General features: G+C 49.5%; 1 protein-coding gene across 4 annotated transcripts in view; it reads right to left on the bottom strand.

The window, feature by feature from the left end:
• Window positions 1-11534: 11534 nt before the first annotated feature.
• MAPK4 (mitogen-activated protein kinase 4) overlaps window positions 11535-17933 on the bottom strand; it is a 152522-nt gene continuing 146123 nt past the window's right edge. For all 4 annotated transcript variants that reach the window (XM_053902724.1, XM_019464045.2, XM_019464043.2 and 1 more), the window contains exons 5-6: window positions 16954-17155; window positions 11535-14203 (exon numbers count right to left, since the gene is read on the bottom strand). In XM_053902724.1, coding sequence (XP_053758699.1) covers window positions 13507-14203; window positions 16954-17155 — 899 coding nt within the window. In that variant the 3' untranslated portion in view covers window positions 11535-13506. The remainder of the gene's footprint in view (window positions 14204-16953; window positions 17156-17933) is intronic.

Below are 17933 nucleotides of genomic sequence, written 5' to 3'. Positions count from 1 at the left end.
TCCGCCTGAGGGGCGGGGCCTCGAAGCAGAAAGAGGCAGAAAAGTAGAGTGGCTGTAGTTACAACATTTTTGAGTGCCTCTGGCGGGCACAGGAAGGGACTGTGATCCGGCTTCACAATACCTTTCCTGCAGCCACCACTGCCCCAGCAGCTGCCGCTTGGACATTTGGCCCCAATGGCCTCCACGGTAAACATGGTCGTTCAGAGCCTGAGCTGAAGGGGGAGGACATGGAAGGTGTCATGGGTGGCGAAGATGGCTTCTTTGGTGCTTACGTAGGTGCCTCTTGGTGACCACAGGAACTATTGGAGAAGCAGTTGATGAAGGCTAGAAGTCCTGCATTATCAGGCTAGAGAAGAGACCGAGGAATGGCTACAAGGCCAGCCCAGCTCTCTGGCTACAGGGCCTGGGAAGTGTGGTGATATAATTTTGAGATAGAGAAATCAACTCAGGCTTTACTACCAAGGAAAGATCCACTGCAGGCCTTCAGATTAGTAACCAGGCCAACCCAGGGAGGCAGTATCTTAACTGTGAAGGCTCCTAGTGCAGAAAAGTGCAGGTCAAGCTCTGGAGGCCCACAGTTCCTGGGGTTTCCGATCTGAATGCATCTCCTTCCCCATTTTCACCCACCCATATTCTCTGCTCCTGTGAGGTTCTACTGGCTCTCCCTCTCCAACCAGAGATTTTAGATTCTCTGTCCAGAAAAATAAAAACTTTCCCCTATGGGCTCTTCCCCACCTCTCCCTACAGAAATCCCCCCTTTTCCCTCAGGCCAGTTCAACCTTCTTCCCTTAGTGGTCAAGGATTCTTACACCTGGTTTTCATCTCTCTTTGAAGAGAGGTTCTCACAGGGGAGGTAAAACGTTACCTCTACCCATTTAGGTTTCCAGCTGGGACTCTAAAGAAAAGACACCTATTAATAAGAGAGAAGAGTTTATTAACATGTACAGCGCACATCATGTGGGAGAAACCTAAATTAAAGAGTAATTCAAAGTTGTGGCATAGAACTCCTAGCATCTTCAACGAAGAACAATACATCTATAAAGAAATGACAGAACAAAAGAAAGGGATTTCAGGCTTCCAAGGGCAGTGGATTGTGGGAAAGGTAAACATATAGGAGAGAACTAATGGAGTACAATTTGTTTGCAGATTCCTCTGGTGTCTTCTCTGGGCTGATAAGAGTCTGTCTGCAGTAAAAGGAAAATGTATACCCTTAGGCAAAGAGGAGGAAAAGTAGAGAGAACTTTCCTATATTTGCTGCTGCTTCTTTGCCTTCCATTCAAAGTGGCATATTTTGGGGTGGCATAATTCTGCTACCCTACATTCTATTGTATTGCATACTTAAACTTTTACTGGCCATCTCAGCCAGACTGGTCTGACCTCTGACCCTTTTTTCAGGCTTTGCTCTCTGTCTAGGTAAGCTGGTGAAGGATCTCTTGCTAGGGCAATGTGTTGTTTTTTTCAGGTAATGTGGTTGCAGGTGATAATGAAATGCAGTAATGGGAGCGATGTCGGTGCTCTGGGACAGACTTGAGTAGGAGTGTGGGGGGAGACGTCTCTTCTGTGGAGCTTTGTTCACTCCACTTGGGGGGCACCTGCCTCTCTCATGAGAGGTCTAGCCCTGGCTGCCTTTTTATCTGACCCAGTCCCCTTAGGTTTTAAGGGGTGAAGTTTGGTTCCTACAGTCCTCCATTTATGCAGACCTTTGTAATTATGAGTTATCATGAGCGCGTTCCATCCCTTTCGCCTTAATTCTGCAAGCCGGAAGCTGAGCCCCCTCAAAGTGAAGAGGCTTGCCCTTCATTAAATCAGTGGCCATTCTTGGCATAGCATCTTCCACTTTTAGATTCAGACTGGAATTTCTTCTGCAAGCACAAGGCAGACTCGTCTCATTGTCAAGTCTAATAAATAAATCACAGCTCGAGCCACGGGACCCAAATGTAAAATGCGATGTCTGGCACCACTGGAGATAAAATAAATTACCTGTAATCTGGTAATCAGGTCATCTTGATTCTCCACTCTGTTCTGGTGACTTCAGTGATTGATTTTGCTAAACTCAGATGAAGCAGAAGGACATTCAGGTTCAGGGCTTCGAGTTGAAACCAAAGTGGTTGAGCCAACAGATGAGATAATAAAACCCTTTGCAAAAGGAGACAAAGAGAAGAGCCATGATTCTTGGCTTCCCAAGGGCTTATGTGGAGTACTTCCTGAGGCTTAATTCTGTTTCTCAACTTCAGATTTTGAGAGACATTATTGTATCTGTGTAGCTAACACTACTTTTTTGTTTAGGGAAGTTTAAGTGGCTTTGCAAACAATCTTTGATTTTATTTGAAAGTGAACTGCCCCACAAAGATTGCATGGGGCCTGGAGTTCTAGTGTGAGGGCCATGCCTTTAGTTTGAGAAGATGGAGATCTGACTGAAGTGAAATATTATTATAAAAGGATTAAGACCATAATCAGCCCATGGCATTCTAGCCCATGGTGTGCTGTCCTATAGAATGTGGAGGAAAAACAGAAGTAGAATGCAGGGCACCTGTGGAACTGAAACACTTTATGTTAGACACATTCAAAAAGTTTGTTTATTTTGAGAGAGAGAGGGAGAGAGCACTCAAGCAACTGGGGAGCTGGTAGACAGAGAGGGAAGAGAGAGAGAATCCCAAGCAGGCTCTGCACTGTCATCTCAGAGCCTGATGCAGGGCTTGAACTCATGAACCATGAGATCAAGAGTCAGACGCTTAACTGACTGAGCCACCCAGGTGTCCTCTTTTTACATTTAAAAAGTAAAAAGAGGGGTGCCTGGGTGGCTCAGTTGGTTAAGCATCCAACTCTTGGTTTCAGCTCAGGTCATGATCTTGCAGTTCGTGGATCCGAGCCCTGTGTTGGGCTCTACTCTGACAATGCAGAGTCTGCTTGGAATTCTCTCTCTCTCCCTCTCTCTGCCCCTCCCCTGCTCATGCTCTCTCCCTAAATAAATAAATAAACTTAAATTTTTTTTAATTAAAAAGAGACAGGTAAAGTCAGTTCTAATATATTTTATTTAATACAAGATATCAAAAATATTATAATTTTAATATGCAGTCAGTATAAAAATATAAGTAGGATATTTTCCATTCCTTTTTTGGGGTCCTAAGTCTCTGAAATCTGGTGTGTATTTGACACTTACAGCACATATCAATTCCAACCAGTCACATCTCAAGTGTTTAGTAGCCACATGTGGTCAGAGGCTACCGGACTGGACAGGGCAGATTGGGAATGTCCACTAATCAGAACTTCAAAAGGGTAGGGCAGGTGCATTTGGATGGGAAGAGAAGCAGGTAGGAAAGGCCTCAGTGAAATAGTGGCTGAGAAAGGGATGCCTCTTTTTTTGTATATACTTTTTTTTAATGTTTACTTATTTTTGAGAGACAGAGCGAGTGGGGGAGGGGCAGAGAGAGAGGGAGACAGAATCTGAAGCAGACTCCAGGCTCTGAGCCATCAGCACAGAACCCAGTGTAGGGCTCCAACTCATGAACCGCGAGATCATGACCTGAGCCGAAGTCAGACACTCAGATGCCCATAAGCCATGTTTATTCTAAAGAAGGAGCAGCTTAGGGCAGGAGTACAGAATGAAGAGGGTGTTGTTCTGTGGGCTGGATCTGCAACACATCCTCGTGTTCTCTTCTTTCACCAGAGCTGCTCCTGCCCTGCACTTTGAAGGAGAAACACAGCTAGAAATCATGAGGAAATGGGGGTTGCAGGTGGGAGTTTCTCTGGGTGGATGTCTATCATCCCCAGTAAATGCGAAAGGTGGGAGATAGGAGAGGATATTGAAAGCCAGGGAGGAAGACTTGAAAAGCGGGGAATGTGGCTAAGTATCTAGCAAACATCCTAAAAAATAGGCTGCAGAGCTGGGATGGCTGGAGGACTGTAGGTTAAGGACACAATAAATAATGCAAGAGGATTTCCCCACATGGAGGGAGGGGTTGAGAGCCAACATACAGCTGTATGAGAGTCTACCAAAGAGCTCAGACACTCACTGTGGTTCGGAACTTTTGCTCAAATGCTCTCGGAAAAGCCAGGTTCTTAGCAAGAAAAGGCACAAGGCTATGCAGAAATATGCCCCTGGGGTCAGCCAGTGTGTTCACAAGTGTGTAAAAAGGTTTACCAACTGTAGGTGTTAGAGAACAGGACAGTCACACTTCACCAAGAGGCTACCGAGCTGTAGGAGCCCAGACTGCAATAGTTACAGGAACGAAGCAAAACACCATAGTGGAGGAATCAGGGACCTTCAAATAATCCTGATATTCATTGGGATGCCTTCTGCTGCAAGTAAAAATCTTGTAGCTGAAGACTAACTGGCTTATTCGTTAAGGATATTTATGTTTTCTTAACAAAAAGTCTGAATGTAGGCAGTTCTAGGACGGGTTCTGCAGCTTAATGACATGGTCATGGACTTAGGCTCTTTTGATCCCTCTTTGTCACGTCCGCTCTCTTAGACGTTTCATCCTTTGGCTTGCTGCCTCATGAGCTCAAGATGGCTGCTACAGTTCCAGCATGGCATACAAATTCAAAAGCAGGAAGCAGAGGGTAAAAGGTGTTCTTCTCAACATGCCCTTTTAATCTAAGTGTTGAGAAGCTTCCCAGGAAACACCCCTTTATCTGTCATTGACCAGAACTGGGTCACATGTCTGTGGATCATTTCTAGGAAGGTTGGGAAAGTAAGGTTTGCAATCTCTAGGGAGGGAGATACACAAGGGAAAGGGTATTGGAAGCGGTTTTTGGGTAGCTAACTATAGTGACACCTCAGGTCCTAAGACATCATGTTGTAGCAGGAAGAGCAGATTATGAGCCAGGAGCCACCAGCTTGCTATGTGACCTTGTCCATGTCACTTAGTCTGTCTGAACCTACAACCTTATCTCCAGGGTGAGGAACTGGATTCATTAGATGGTCTTTTTCTGCTATAACACTCCTGATTTTATTAAAACTCATTGAGAGTGTTGAGCTGTCCAGGGGTAATGCAATTAATTTAATGAGATCCATTTGGTAAAAAACAGCTGTGGCTCTTCTCCTTCCTATGGTCAGGGGACGTTTGTTGGCTGGATAAACTCTCCTGCTTGCAGATTTTGATGGAAGTTTAATTACACCAACATCTTGGTGTCCTTCTCTGAATGTCTGTTCCCAGTAAGAATGTCAGACCCTGTATGTGTGCTAAACCAAAGAGACTTCTCCCGGACTTGACTGACCTTTGCCCTGCCCAGGTTGGGTCAGCCCTAGGCAGAGCTGCGAAGGAGATGAGGTAGCCCCTCTGAGGCCCCTGCACATCTTACCCTCCCCCCTGGCATTCATTACTCTCTTGAGTTTGGGTTCACCCAACTCGTCTAGATGTGAGCTTTGTCTACATCCTTCACATCACAAAACTACTCAGCTCCCTCCCGTTTCTCTAAGCTTTGCTTCAAGAGAGCCACTATAATGCTATGCCAGAGTATGAATGGATGCTGAGGGAATAAGTCTCCCCTACACACAGGTCAGGTATGGTGTTTAGTTTATGGCTCCCTTAGGCACGGCTGGGGCAGAGGAAAGTAGGTGAGTCTAAACCCTTCTCAGTTGTAAGGAACAGGGTCCACTCAGAGAAGATGCACACAGAGGGGCATTATTCTACCATCATGGGCGAGCCAATGGGAACCAGGGGCAGCAGGTGCAGTCAGGTTCTCACAAGGGATTGGGACGGGAGAAACCTGAGCAGCACCAGGGCAGTTCTGTCTCCTGCTTTATTCTTCTCCTTCTGTGGTTAAGAACACATGATTAAACTGGTCATCCCACAGTTCCAAAGTTGGCTTGTCCTCAGTTCAAGCAACATCGAAGACTGACAGGCATCTCTGGATCTTAAATCTAAATTCCCAGGAGGAAGAGTATGATTGGCTCAGCAGGAGTCAGGTGTGCTCCCTGGTCCGGCTACTATGGCGCCATAGAGGGGGTCAGGGAAGAAGGTCATCACAGCACAAACCTGCATGCAGGAAACTTCCCCTCCAAGTGGGGCCGTACTCCTCAGAGAAGGGAGGATGTGCGCCGGGCGAATACTCCAAGAGCTGGTGTTTTGTTGTTAGCTTTTGTTCTTAATGAGCAAGTGGATTTTCCACATTGTTTGACGTAGAGTAGTGAAAACCCCAGAGAACACGTGACCTTGAAAGTGTTGTTCAGTGGATCCACCATTACTATGGGTATCATCTTGTTTGTTTCAGTTATCTATCAAACGCTTATATGTAGCATTTTCTACATGCCAAACACTGTAATGGTCTAAGTGGTTTACATATTTTAACTTACCTAGTCCTCATAAGGATTCTATGAGTTAGCTATTATTATTATTATCCCCATTTTACAGATGAGGAAACTGAGGCATAGAACAGTTAAGTGACTTGCCTCAAGTCACACAGCTAGTACGTGGGAGAGCTGGAATCCCAGCCCAAGTACCTGGCTCTGTTATCCCTGCTCTGAACTCTTATGTTACGCTGGCCTTGGCTACATTATGTAATTTCTCTGTGCCTCAGTTTCCTCATCGGTAAAATGGGTTTAAGGACATGTTTCCTCAGTTGTTGTGAGGACTAAAATGAGGTGGCACATGTAAAGCCCCAACCCCCTATATCAGTGTTCTCCAGAGACACAAAATCACTAAGATGTGTGTATACATTTACACAGAGAGATTTATCTTCAGGAAGTGACTCACGAAGTTATGGAGGCTGACAAACCTGAAATCTGCAGGGTGGGTCTGCAGGCTAGAGTCTCAGAGAAGGGCCAAGGTCATCTGCTGGCAGAATTCTTTCCAGCTCAGGGGAGGTCTGTCTTTTGTTCTATTCAGGCCTTCAACTCACTGGATGAGACCCATCTATATTATGAAGGCAATCTGCTTTACTCGAAGCCCATTGATTTAAATGCCGATCTCATCTGAAAACACTCTCACAGAAACATCTAGGATAGTGTTGGACCAAACATCTGGGCACCTTGGTTTAATCAGCTTGGAACCTGAAAGAAAACATCACATCCTCCAGTCATACCTGGGAGGAGCCCACATGTGAGGACTCTGATCTTTTCCTTCCTTCTCACGTCTGGAGCCCTCTGAAAACCATCTCCGAGGCTGGGGGTGGCTCAGCCTGCCTGCTGACGTCCTCAGTTCCCAGTTTTGCCTCTTGCTTCGTGGGGCCCTTCCTCAGGCAGGTGCACCACCAGAGAGACCTCCCTCAGCCGCAGAACTCTGGAGCCCTCGGCTCTGTGCTCCAGTACAGCTCACGGGAGCTGGTAATGACTTCCTAAAGCAGTCCATCACGCGTGTGGCACAATTACCCCGGTGGTAATAACCACGCTGACAGAAAGAATGGTTAGCTAGCTTGCAAACCCGGCAGCAGGCTTGGCTTTTGTAAGTAGACCACGATTTAACAAGAAAAGGCATCTCAGGTGTTAGATTGCCCAACACCTGCCTCAGCATGCCTGTTATTATTATTATTAGATTTTAATAACGCTGCATATTCTTAAGGTCTCCATTAGACCTAGCCGTGTTGCTTCAGCTTTGCTGTAACGTTCACGTAAAACAAACTCTGACACAACTTCAGAACTGCAGGAGCCACAAATACATTCAATGTCACAAATATATTCACCGTGTAGTAGAGGGGTAACTTCTTGGGTCCTTGTTTCTCAAACCTTGCACATTCCAAAGAAAGGGCTGTCTTCAGAAGGACTGGCCCTTGACCGGCTCCTGAGAGTGACTCCTGAGCCCTTGGAGTCTCCTGTGTAAGAAGAGTGTTTCTGTACAGCTGAGGCCCGGGGCACATTGTGTTGTTCGACCTGGGGTGGGGTGCTGGACCCTTAGTAGCTCACGTTGGTCACACGGTCCTACCCAAGTGAGCTGATCCTCAATAGAAATCCTGGGTGACAAGGCTCTGGTGGGACTCGCTGGTTGACAATATGTCACATGTGTTGTCACACATGGTTGCTGGGAGAATTAGCCTGTCCCCATGCAACTTCATTGGGAGGGAGCCCCTCAAATCTTGCAAACTCCACTCTTGTGGAGTTTGGCCACACACCTTCTCTCTTGGCTGATTTGATCTATATCTTTTCTTTTCTTTTCTTTTTTTCTTTAAAAAGAATTTTTTCTTTTTTACATTTATTTATTTTTGAGAGACAGAGCACAAGTGGGGAGGGGCAGAGAGAGGAGGAGACAGAATCCAAAGCAGGCTCCAGGCTCTGAGCTGTCAGCACAGAGCCCGATGCGGGGCTTGAACTCACACACTGTGAAATCATGACCAGAGCCGAAGTTGGACGCTTAACCGACTGAGCCCCCCAGGTGCCCCTTGATCTGTATCTTTTCACTGTAATAAACGATAACTGTGAGTGTGACAGCTTTTCTGAGTCCTGTGAGTCCTTCTAGTGGATTATCGATCTGGAGGTTGGTCTTGGGGACCCTCCAATCCAGTTGTTTGAGGACTCTGTGGTGGGGAGCAGTGGTGAAGAAGTATGGGGAATGTTGACAGCAGGAAATTAATAATGAAAGGACTGGAAGTGGGCCACGGGGGGCTCATTAGGTGGGCAACTAAGAAGGTCTCTTATTTCCACCTCAGACGTTTTACATACATGCCCCATTTATCCACCCAAACCACAAAAATCAGCGGGGTAGGTCTTCCTCCTATCTCTTAACCCCCATGGTGCCCAGCACACTGTCCTGCAATGCAGATGGCACCCTGGCCAGATCCCCTGCAACAGATGACGTGAGTGTACCCATTGTCCAGCTGCTGTGCGTTTTGGCGGCTAAGTGGCCACAGCCGCTCCTAGGAGAACTGCCTTTGGCTGAATGGGCTCTGCTCCTCCACCCCACCCCAATGGCCACCAGTGACTAGCTGACATGGGGGCACAAAGGTTGTCCACTTTTTCTCAAGGTGGGGTTAACTCCATGGTGCAATTCATGCTCCAGAGAGCTCTGTGGGGCTGGGTGGAAGCTGGTCTCTACCTAGACCATGTGTTTGCTGAGCATTCTTCCTCAGCCTTGATCTGCTTCCCATACTCCCCCTATTCCTAGGGCATCACCCCCCCCCTCCCCACCACCAATCACTTGCTGAAGAATCCCTGTCTCAGGGGTTGATTTGAGGGAACCAAGTCAATTCAGTGATGGCCCAATCATCATGGCTGTTTGAACCCCCACAATCATACTTTGATAAAATGCCAACGGCACTAACCAACTCATCATGGCTCACAATGTCCTTGTTTCTGTAAAGGAATTTCCCAGTCATTTAAAGCTCTATCTTAGGGGCGCCTGGGTGGCTTAGTCAGTTAGACGTCCAACTTCGGCTCACATCATGATCTCACAGTTCATGAGTTCGAGCCCTGTGTTGGGCTCTGTGCTGATAGCTCAGAGCCTGGAGCCTGCTTTGGATTCTGTCTCTTTCTCTGCCCCTCCCTTGCTTGCTCGATCTCTTTCTCTCTCTCAAAATAAACATTAAAAAAATTTTTTTAAAGCTCTTAGTTTTGGGCCCATGAATTAAAGTGGAGAAGATGTAAACCTTTTATGGTCCACTTGTTAGCAGCTCTGGGAGACAGAAGGGGAAACAATTGTTGAAAAGGAGGTTTGTGGGGCACCTGGGTGGCTCAGTCGGTTAAGTGTACGACCTCGGCTCAGGTCATGATCTCATAGTTTGTGAGTTTGAACCCCACACCAGGCTCTGCACTGACAGTTTGGAACCTGCCTGGGATTCTCTCTCTCCCTCTTTCTACCCCTCCCCCACTCGTTTTCTCTCTCTCTCTCTCCAAAAAAAAAAAAGGAGGTTTGCTTTTAGCCACAAGCCTGTCATTCATACTCTTCCTCCTTCCCACAGTGGTGGCGTGTGCCTTTACTGACTCCCTTCCCTGCCCCCTCATTCCCCCAACGTTCTGTCAGCGTCTCCTGAGATCATTCCTCCCACCCTCCAATTCCTTGCACTTGACTTTTTTTTGTCTCGGGATTTGCTTCTGAAGGAAATGAAGCCAGTGCCGCATCCCCCTTTCCTTACTATACGGATCAGACCCCAAGCTAAGCAGCAGCTATCTGCAGGGGCAGAACATCATGTCCAACGTCAGTGTGCGGAGAACTGGAGAACTGTCTGGTGTGGAAAACTCAGTGTCAGAAGTGCTGTGCACACCATTGTAGGAGACAGGGTCAGACAATATGCAAATGAATGGATGACCAGTTGACCCTTGAGCATGGGTCTTAGAGGCACCGACCCCCCAACACAGTTGAAAATCTGCATATGACTATTGACTCCCCCAAAAGTTAACTACTGTCCAGAAGCCTCACCCATACCATAAAGTTGATGAACACATATTCTGTATTTTGTATGTATTATATACTGTATTCTTATAATAAAGTAAGCTAGAGAAAAGAAAATGTTATTAAGAAAACCATAAGAAACAATAGATATATAGTCCTGCACTGTAAAAAATCCATATATAAGCAGACCTGTGCAGCTGAAACCCGGGTTGTTCAAGGATAAACTGCAGTTGTCTGTTTTCCTCTTAGTTTTTCTTTCCTTTGGTGCTGTTTACTGTTGGGGCTTCTCAAACCCTACTTCCCACATTCTACCAGCACCTCAAATTGGGACTCAAGGCTCATGTACAATTTCAACCAGGACTCTGGCCCGGCCCCGTGTGCTCTCTTCACTCCCATCCACCCTGCAAGGAGATGGTTAGTGTCCACTGACGTTTTGGAGAGAATCCCACGACTCCTCAATAGGGTTGCTCCTCTTGACTCAAATGCAGTTCAACAGTAGGAAGTTCTTTTGATGCAAGGGCCTTTCAGGGAAGTCAAAAATCAACAGAAATAAACAAATTCTAAAAATGCTCCCTGTTGTCAGGGTGCTTTGGTGGCTCAGTCGGTTGAGCATCTGACTTGGCTCAGGTCATGATTTCGTGGTTCCTGGGTTCGAGCCCCGCATTGGGCTCTGTGCTGACAGCTCAGAGCCAGGAGCCTGCTTCGGATTCTGTGTCTCCAGCTCTCTCTTGCCCCTCTCCCATTCGTGCTCTGTCTCCTCTCTCTCTCTGTCAAAAATAAATAAACATTAAAAAAAAAAAACCCTCTCTATTGTCTATTTTATAGTTGTTGAATAACAAATGAGGTCAGGGCTAATGTCTGACACGGGTATGATAAAGGGGTGAAATTCAGTTGGGGGATTCTCAGGCATCTACGAAATGTGGCTCGGGCAGGTATTTTTGGGTGTCGACTCCCCCAAATCTCATGATGTTGGCACCTTTGTGACTGGACAAAAGGCTCAGCCTTGGTCAGGAGATTGCAGCTGACTCTGAGATATGGTTTGAAATCTACAATATGGACACCAGGCCTGAGCCAGGTGATTCTGGAATCACTTCCTTGACTACCAATCTGTATAGATTCTCTGCTCCCCTCCGCTCTGACTGCAACCCCTCAAAACCTTGGCCTCGGGGATGCAGGAAGAAGCCACCCGGGCTCCGGTGAATCAACCCACTGCCCAAGACAGGATGAGATGATATATAAATGAATGAGAGAATCCATAAATGAATACAGGAATCTGTGTTCCAATAAAACTTTATTTGGCCCGTCCTGATCAAGTTTAATAGATATTTTTAAAACATGAGTAGTTATAACAATTCCTCTATAATAACAATTATTATGAACTTCTGGTCAAGGTCAGCAGCTTGTTCCTTTACCAAAAAAAGTAAAGCCACTCTCTGAGGACAAATGGCACATGAGAAGTGGTGTATATTTCCTTTTCTTTCAAAAAAAAAAAAAAAAAAAAAAAAAAAAAAACCAGAAAGAAACCCAAACACTTCGTATTTACATTTTTTCCATTTAAAAATTGGTCAGTGTGATTAATTCTGTTTTTAAATATAAGCTTCTAACGTGTTGCAGGTTTCAATGTACAACTCCTAGTTAGCTGATAGATTTAAGGTGCTGTTGAGGTGAGGGTGAGCACAGACCAAGGCCAATGCGGGGAGTCTTCCAGACTGGCTAGACTTCCTGTGGGTAACTTTGGGGGGTGGGTTCCTGGGGGGGAGGCAGAATACCAGTGGTGGGAATGGCAGAGCATTCCAGGGAATGGACTAGGCTTCCTCAGAGGGCTCGCTGTGCCTGCACACCATCACCCCAGGCCCTGCGTGGGAGTACGCCTCCGGGTGGGCATCGTCCAAACTCATCCTGGCCTACGCTAGGAGCGGCCTGGTTGCTTTGAAGCCCTTCCTGTGTCTCGGGGTCTCTATGCTGGTGCCCGACTCCCGAGGACCTCTGCTGTTGGCACGTTGCCTTTCACGTCCTTTCTGGATTCCTTGTCCCCAAGGCCACTTGCTTTCCCTGCATTTCTTTAGGGCCTGCTCTTTGCCAAGGCTAAACGGATGATCAAAATCAAGGGCAGTATTAATGAAACATGATAGGTCCCATGTGAAATCTTCTCTCCTAACACATTCGCTCGATGGCAGGCACCTCATCGCCTTGTTTCCTCCAAATGAGCAATTCATGCCAAGAACATGAGTTTCCAGGGTAGGCTGGGAGAGGAGTTCTGTATATGTCTGCCGGTGGGTTCGGGGTATGTGGGTGGATATGTGGCTGGAGGGATTCGTGGAACTTTCGTCTTCAAACTCACCTGTGAATGACAGCCTCTGGGACCTGGGGCTGTGACCTTGCATCCGTGCGTGTGTCAGGAAAGTGCATAGGGAGTTCTGGAGGAGGTATGAGCACAGGTATGGAAGATGAGTTCTCGTACCTACAGACCCCAAACTGGTCTGATCTGAAACAAGGTTTTCAGATCACGCAGGGGTGAGGCAAATACAGGGGCATGGCAGATGGGAATATTTAAGTCCTCGAGGAACCAGAAAATATATGGTTGGTGACTAGGGTAAAACTGGCTCAGTTTCCAATTTTGGAATATAAGAAACATTGCTCTGAATGAACGATCGACTAGGTCAGATGGTAATGGGCAGGGAAGAAACATCTTGGACTAAGTTTTCTGATTGGAAAGCCAGAGGGAACCCCAGCCGAGGAAGACAGTGGCCTAGGCTTCAAGGCTTGAAGACTGGGCTTCGAGGCTTGCCCTGACACAGACTAGGCCCTAATCATAACCACATCACTGGGTGTCTCTGGGCCTCACTGTCCTTCGTCTGTTAGGCCAGATCATTTCAACACTATACCAGCAACATTCCTCGGAACCCAGCCAGGTGGTAGGGCTTGTCGACTGCCCTTTAAGACACCTTTCTTCCCCACACACCACCACTTATAAAACGAAGGGCCCCCTCTTTGCTGGGAAAGTGATCAACCCCCAAACTAGGCTCCTGTTCAAACCTGCTCCCAGAGGTTAAAGGCTAGTTATTAAGGCAGTTTAAGAAATGGACATTCTTCTCCCTCCTCGGATCCTTCCTGTGTTCTGCTAACCCCAAGGCAGCAGAGAGGGTTGGAAGGGGCAGTGGAGGTGCCAGGGAGGCACCCCTTCCTGCCAAGCCCGGCTTCCCCGGGGGGGCCTCCTCTAGGGGGCCTGGAGCTCCTTTCCCCCTCACCACCTTTCTTTGGAGAAGGCCTCTGTCTGCACAAGATCGCCAGGGTGCTCAGAGATGCACCCACCATTGAGGTCACCCAGTTTATTGTCTGGCAGGTCCTCCGGGTTGGTGCAGAGCTTCAGGGCGCGGGAGATGAACACGTCCAGGTCGAACTGGGGGCTCCCGCCCCCGTCGATGGGCGCGGGGTGGCCCGGTGGAGAGGCAGACAGGCGGCGCTCGGGGCTGTCGGGGGGTGGGCTGGCGCGCTCGGGGCCGACCTGCGTGCTCTTGACCCACTGCGCGATCTCCAGGAAGAGGCTGGCCGGCTCGTCTTCGCGTGGCCCGGCGTCTGCGGCCACCGCGGCACTGGGGGGCGCCCCGGCCGCCTGCTTCCAGTGCGACAGGTCCAGAATGAGCTTGGGCTCCGAGTAGTGGTGCGGCTTGTTGTCGCGCCACAGCAGCTTATCCAGGTAGGACGGCGAGCCCACTTTGTAGTCGCAGGAGCGGCCGCAGTCGGCCTCGAAGGCGCGCTCCATGGACGAGTGCGAGCGCTCCAGAAAGCGCTCGGAGCTGCTCTGCGAGTCCTTGCGCGGATCCACCTGCACGTCCTCAGCCAGCGGCGCGGAGCCCGCGCGCGGGTCGCGCTGTACCTCGCTGGCGTCCTGACACCTGTCCGGCCTCCACTCCAGGTCCGATGACAGGCTCACAGGGTACCTGCAAAGGTTCAGACGGACAGAATGGTGATTGTCCAACCTCGGGTGAGTTGGCTTCCTGGAGGGAGCCAGCCCCCTCATCCCGGTCTGCCACCCACAGGCGGCCTTTCCATTTCTTCCCTGTCCCTCGAATCTTGTGACCCCCACCTCCCGAGGTAGGAGAGTGATGGGACAAGGTAATGGTGAGCCTCCCGGGCTCAGGTGGAGGGGCTGATTGTTTGGCTTAACCCTTGTATTCTTCGGTATACATTCAATACCCTACAGGTATTTCTGGAGCACCTTACCACCTGCCAGGCACTGGCATTGCCAGACACAGCAGTGAACAAAACAAGAAATTCCCCGTCCTCATGGAATCTATTTGCAAGTGCATCCGCCTGTGCGGTGCTCCTCACATGCTCACAGATGCACACAGGTGCACACAGATCACCTGGGGACCTTATTAAATTGCAGCTCTTGATTCAGTAGCTCTGAGGCCGGGCCTGAGAGTCTGTGGTTCTAACAAGCTCCCAGGTGATGCTGATGCTGCTGGTCCAGGGACCACACTTTGAGTAGCAGGGCCCTCATGAGTGCTTCTCAGCCCTGGCTCAGATTAGAATCACCCCACACCCCCATTTCCGACTCAGTAAGTCTAGCGGGGGGCGGGGGGGGGGGGGCGCATCAGCATGGTTTTAACATGTCCCCAGGCGTTTCTGAGGTACAGCCAGGACTAAGAACCTCGCCCCAGTGGATCTGGTTGGATGCCCCACAGCACCCTGCATCCGTGCAGTGCAGATGGGATCTGTGGAAAGATCATAGACACCCTCAGGAGAGGCCAAAGGTCTTGGAATTCTGCCTTCTGTCAGCTGCCCTGCAGCTACGGACAGCGAGCAAAGTCAGCTGGCCGAGAGCAAACGAAGGGCAGTGTGCAGGCCGGGCCCTCTCCTTCCCCTGCCAGGTACTCCATGCAGAACAATGTGGAGGGAGAGAGCACAGAGGAGGCAGTGGCCAGCTGCTCACGGTACAGGATACCTAGTGCTCAAACCCAACGCACCAAGGATGGGCAGATTTGGCCGCGAAGGGGCAGACGCATGGCAGCAGTCCACACGATGTGGTTTGCGAGGCACAGGAAGGCTCCGGTACTGCCCGCCCGCCCTCCCAGCAACACCATTAGGGCAGGAGTCACTCCCAGAGGTGAACACAACACTGCCTCCTCGCACAAGGGGCCTGGAAATTGCAGAGATTTCTAGGAGGAAGAGCTTGTGAAGACCCTTATCCTTGGCTGCTACATGCCAGGGGCCAAACCTTGGTTCTCTGAAGCCTTCACGGCAGCTCTGTGGAGTTGGTATCATCACCCTGCCTTACAGATGAGGACGCTGGTGTTTAAAGGTTAAGCCATCTGCACAAAGCAGGAGGGCCTGCAGGAAGGAGTCTGCCATTGATTGGCGCCTCTCCTTCAGGCGGGTATTAGGGGCAAGTTAGGAGCAGAAGCGTGTCAGGTCTAGAAACAGTCCAAGTTGCTGGGCAGTGGCCAGAGAAACCCTGCAGCACAGCCATGAGAAGCATGGGATGCGTCCCTCTGGGCCCTCACAGGCTGTGGAGTGGAGGGGGAGGGGCTGAGGGACCACAGTCAGGGCGGGACTAGCATGGGGGGTAGCGGTCGGAAGAGTCTTCATTAATCTCTATTTGCTGGCAACTCTTGATAACAACAATCCACGACAACAAACCAACAAACCTGTCCCAAAATAGCAACATTGCCCTGGCCCTCCCTCGGTGCCTCCTTAACCTGAAACCGATCATCTGTCAAATGACTGAAAAGGAGAACTAGCTCATCTGTCACTTATGTAACTAGCTGTCACATTCCCACAGCAGCGGGGCTCCCACTTAGGGCCCCTCGGAGTCCTAGCTGCTAAGCAAGCCCTCGACTTCTATTTCTAAACCGAGCAGCTCTCGGCTCTCCCTCCCAAGATTACCAGATGGTGAGGCCCAAATGTTTAGCTGCCTGAGCCCACGTCAGAACAGGAAGGGACCTAACAAACCATAACATGCCTGCACAGAGATTGTTAAAAATGTGTGTGTTCTACCCTCCTCTGAATCACTCACTGGTAGTGACTTCCGGGCACACGACGTTGGGGAGGATTCTGAGGGCGAGCCCAATTTGGCAGGAAGGAGTCCTGTGATGGCTCAGCAGTGTTGACCCAGAGGCAGACCAAGGAGGCCCCACACGAGGTAGCTATTAGCTGTGTGGCAAGACGCTCAACTCTAACCTCTCTGGGCTGTCACTTCATCATATGTCAGTGGGCACTAACAATAATGGCATGTCCCTTCGTGGCATTTGTCAGGAGGTGCAAATGATGTGAGCCACGCGAAAGTGTTGTGTAGTAGTAAGTTTTCCATGGTCGCCCGGCCGTGCACTGGTGCAGCCTACTTTGCTAGGGCAGATTCCCATTCCGCTAGAAGTGAGCTCCAGTGATGGGTGCTCCTAAATGCTTGCAGAACACTGTATGGAGCCCTGTGTCCAGTATACCCAGGGTGGGGGGGAAGGGGTGGAGGCTGTATTGCACCAAGGAAGGTCCCCGACCCACACATGCTCATCTACTGGGAACACCTGGGGACAGGAGAGAAGGCAGGAGGCTAAGTTGGAGAAAGCACCCGTGGGCTCTAGAGCTTGGGAGACAGAGGGAAAGGTCATGGCACATCACGGGGGCCAAACAGAAATGGGAGTATGAGAGCATAGATTCTAGACTTCAGGGCTGGAGGCCTCTGGAACTGCACCTGTCCCAATTGGAGAGCTGGCTCTGGTTGGCGGCCATCAGCAGGATGTCGTCGATCTCATCTTCGATGCGGAAAGGGTGCTGTGAGGTGGGCTCGTCCTCGGGGCACGAGTATGGGCTCATGTAGGGATGCTGCAGCCCCATCTCTGCTGTTAGGCGATCCATGGGGTTAAAGGTCAGGATCTTCTCTAGAAAGTCAATGGCTGTGGGGAGCAAAACAGGACACGAACGTCACTCATTGCCCTGCCCGCAGAGAATGCGACTCTTCTCTGACATTTGTTTTTGTACGTTCCCTTTTGTAAAAAGGTTTTTAGCCATTTTCTTTCTTGTGATCCTCACCACGATCCAGTGACAAATTCAGAGCAGAGACTGATTTTTGACTTCACAAATGAATCAACAGAGGCCCAGAGGGGTAAAGTGACTTCCTAAAGTCACTGCTGGTTAGAGAAGGCCTGGGGCGAGAACTCTGCCTTAGGGTGGATTTCTCCAGAGACAGGGGTGGGGATGTAGGTAGTTCAGTGGTAGTGATCCCGGAAGCCCTGGTAGGGGAGTGGGAAAGAAGGCCCGACAAGGTGTGCCCTTGAGCAGGTTCCTCCTGTGGTCACCTGGGGCTGGGTTCTGCTGTGGGAGGGATCCTCTAGGAGACAGCGTGGGACACACTTCAGAGGTGGCTCCACTTGCGGTGTCGGGGGGACCTGCGGTATCTCTACGCCCACTCCCATGTGGTGGGGGTTGCATGCTGCTGGGGTGGACAGAGGAGCCTATGGCTCCCAGGTGCCAGCAGTGACAAGCCTCCACTGAGAAAGGTCACTGAGAAAGTGTGGCAGGTGGGACAGGACCAGGGCTCCTGAGTCCAGTCCTTCTACGACATATTGCCCCTAGAGGTTTGACAAACAAGGGCAGGCAGGCTTGATATTAAAAATATTTAGCCACCAGGCTGCAGCCCTTCTGGGGACTAGGGACTAGATCAAGGGGAGATCC

Source organism: Panthera pardus, unplaced genomic scaffold (assembly GCF_024362965.1).
Source record: "Panthera pardus isolate Hobbes unplaced genomic scaffold, ASM2436296v1 HiC_scaffold_15, whole genome shotgun sequence".
Lineage (NCBI taxonomy): Eukaryota > Metazoa > Chordata > Mammalia > Carnivora > Felidae > Panthera > Panthera pardus.
The sequence above is the reverse complement of the archived record's forward strand: the minus strand, read 5'-3'. Positions and strand labels throughout refer to the sequence as shown.